This window comes from Pholcus phalangioides, unplaced genomic scaffold, assembly GCF_987345545.1.
Source record: "Pholcus phalangioides strain wild (caught in Gottingen) unplaced genomic scaffold, Ppha-v1.0 ptg000008l_1, whole genome shotgun sequence".
NCBI lineage: Eukaryota > Metazoa > Arthropoda > Arachnida > Araneae > Pholcidae > Pholcus > Pholcus phalangioides.
In genome coordinates this window covers 42861201-42863923 of record NW_028301601.1, presented here as the reverse complement: position 1 = coordinate 42863923, position 2723 = coordinate 42861201, and the positions used below count along the sequence as shown (strand labels likewise).

General features: G+C 41.5%; 1 protein-coding gene across 1 annotated transcript; it reads left to right on the top strand.

The window, feature by feature from the left end:
- Positions 1–1473: 1473 nt before the first annotated feature.
- LOC149084317 (uncharacterized) lies at positions 1474–1884 on the top strand. The gene has a single exon (XM_089235303.1). The coding sequence runs from the start codon at positions 1474–1476 to the stop codon at positions 1882–1884; it is 411 nt and encodes a 136-aa protein (XP_089091429.1).
- The last annotated feature ends 839 nt before the right edge of the window (positions 1885–2723 follow it).

The window sequence follows — 2723 nt, the reverse complement described above, 5'->3', positions numbered from 1 at the left end:
CGGTGGTGATATCTTTCTTCACGGCGGTGACATCCTCTTTTACGTAAGCGATGGAGGCAGTGACAGCGGCAATGGAGTTTGTGACATCGTCTTTGATGGCAGCAATGGAGGCAGTGACATTTTCCTTGACGGCAGCACTCGTAGCCACTATCCTGTCATTCACGGCTGAAATGGAGGCGGTGACATTTTCCTTGACGGCAGCACTCGTAGCCTCTATCCTGTGTCCTGTCATTCATGGCTGCCATGGAGGCGGTGACATCTTCCTTGACGGCAGCTATGGACGTGTTGACGTCGTTGGTGCCTGTTTTCATCTGGCCCATCACAGAAATCAATTGATTCAGCTGTTCTCGCATTTCATCCATTTCCATTCTTCTCGTCTTCATGCAAGTCTTCAATTATCCCACTTCTGACACCAATTTGTTCCGGATAGTTTTCCACAAGACTTCGAGGTTGCAAAACAAGAAGCGGGTCGATGGACAAACACAGATTTATTTACAGAACAGCAATTTACACACATTTACAACGTAATCAGAGAGCTAACAACTTTCTCACAAAGTTAAATCACGACTGACTTTTCATCCAGTCTCTCTCTATTCGAGTCTCTTTGAGACTGCCATCTTGTGAGCGCCATGGTATTTATAACCCCGGAGAAACTTCGAGAAAAAGAACATTCCACAAAATTCTATTTTACAGTTTCCTAGTCGGCAGCGCCACCGTACGGAGGGGTTGAACCAATGTCTGGAAGGGCGGGACTTTCTGGATTTTTCTCTACACGCCCTGCCAGTTCTCCACCAATCACGCATTCGTGTGCTTCACCGAAACCGGTGTCGGCTCCCGTTGCCAACGGAAGGTTGTGATAAAGGATTGCGCCATCTATCGCCCATAGTTCGTAACAATATTGATTCGTATATTTTAAAAAAAATTAACGGTTCCATTGCCTACTGAGTTTATTCGTTCGGTTGAACTGAATTCTTATGCTGATTCTCTAAAATTAGCTGATGTTAACGTTCATAAGTGCAAAAAAATTGACATTATTATTGGAGCTGAGTATTTCTCTCTTTGATACGCCCAGGGCAAATACAGGATAAGGATAGTGCACTCATCACACAAATTACATTGTTTGGTTGGGTACTGTCAGGAAAGATTCCTACAAAATATAATGAAGCTAATGGCAACTGTCAGTCTAATGCTAATTTGATATGTCTTCAATCTGAATTGGATATCGATAAAACACTGAAACGCTTTTGGGAGTTTGAGTCTTAAGAGATTTCTACAGTGTCTCATGGAAATTGTCTCTCCTATGAAGAGGAATTTTGTGAGAAACATTTTCAGAACAATTATCGTATCAGCGAGGATGGCAGATTTGTGGTAAAATTGCCATTTAAAAACTCTCCAGATACTCTCGGTATCTCTAAACCAACGGCGATATTTCGTTTGTTGAGTATGGAAAGAAAGTTTGAGAAAAATCCAGCAATGGGTATTCAATATAAACATTTCATGGAGGAATATGAAGCTTTGGGGCACATGGTAGAGGTATCGTCGAGAGATCTTGCTGCAGATGGTACAAAGGTTTTTTACCTGCCTCACCATGGTGTCCTGAAACCTTCTAGCACAACAACTAAATTAAGAGTAGTCTTTGATGGCTCTTGTCAGTCATCCACATCTGTATCTTTGAATGCTATCATCGGAGTAGGAGGAGTTATGCAACGAGATATTTTCTCTATTCTTCTCAATTTCCGTATTCACAAAATTGCTTACGCATCGGACATCGAAAAAATGTATCGTCAAATCCTAGTTGATCCTGCTGACCAAAGGTATCAACGAATAGTTTGGAGAGACCACAAGGATGCAGAGATAAGGGAATATCAACTGTGTGCACGGTAACTTATGGGACATCATCGACCCCCTTCCTCGCTACTAGAACATTGCATCAGATGGCCTTGAACTGTGAGGAGAGCTTATCAGCTGTTGCTGACGTCATTAAGAACGACACGTATGTTGATTATATATTATCCGGTTGTGTGATTTGACAAGCTCTATAAACATTTGTTTGCAGCCGCAGCTTATCGATGTTTTCAAAAAGCATATTTTTCATTTGAGAAAGTGACGTTCTAATTCATTGGAACCAATTGAACATATTTCTCGGGATGTTTCTTCTGAAAATACATCCGTTGAAAATTGTGGTGATGGTATCTTACGGGTGGGAGATCGTTTAATGATAACCTTTTGATGATAACCTTTTTTAATGACTGTAATATTCCTCTTTGAATCGTTCTTTCAGTTTAAGGAGATGACTTTGGAGGGCCTGTCAACATAAAACAGCACAGAGGTCACGGATCTTTTTTGACAAAGCAATATATCGCTGTTTTTTGTATTGTTTGCCCGAAAGCTGTTCATATCGAAGTTGTTGTACATTCCGTGAAACCACCGATGTTTGGCAAGATTTGATCTTGCTTGGCGAGAAACACACACTTCCACTGGCAGCAGAGTTGCCAGATTGGCGGTTTTCCCGCCAAATTGGGCTGGTTTCAAAACGGTTCGGCGGGAAATTTTTAGATTTGGCGGGTGTGGTTTTTTGGGTGGTTTTTCCAAAATTGTTGCTCACATGGCGAATATATTTCTCCCTATTTGTCTTTGTTTGCGAGCAAACAAAGACAATTAGGGTTTATCGCTTTGTTTTTCTTTTTCACTTTAGTCCCCACCTCATGTTGTGTTTTCTTCCT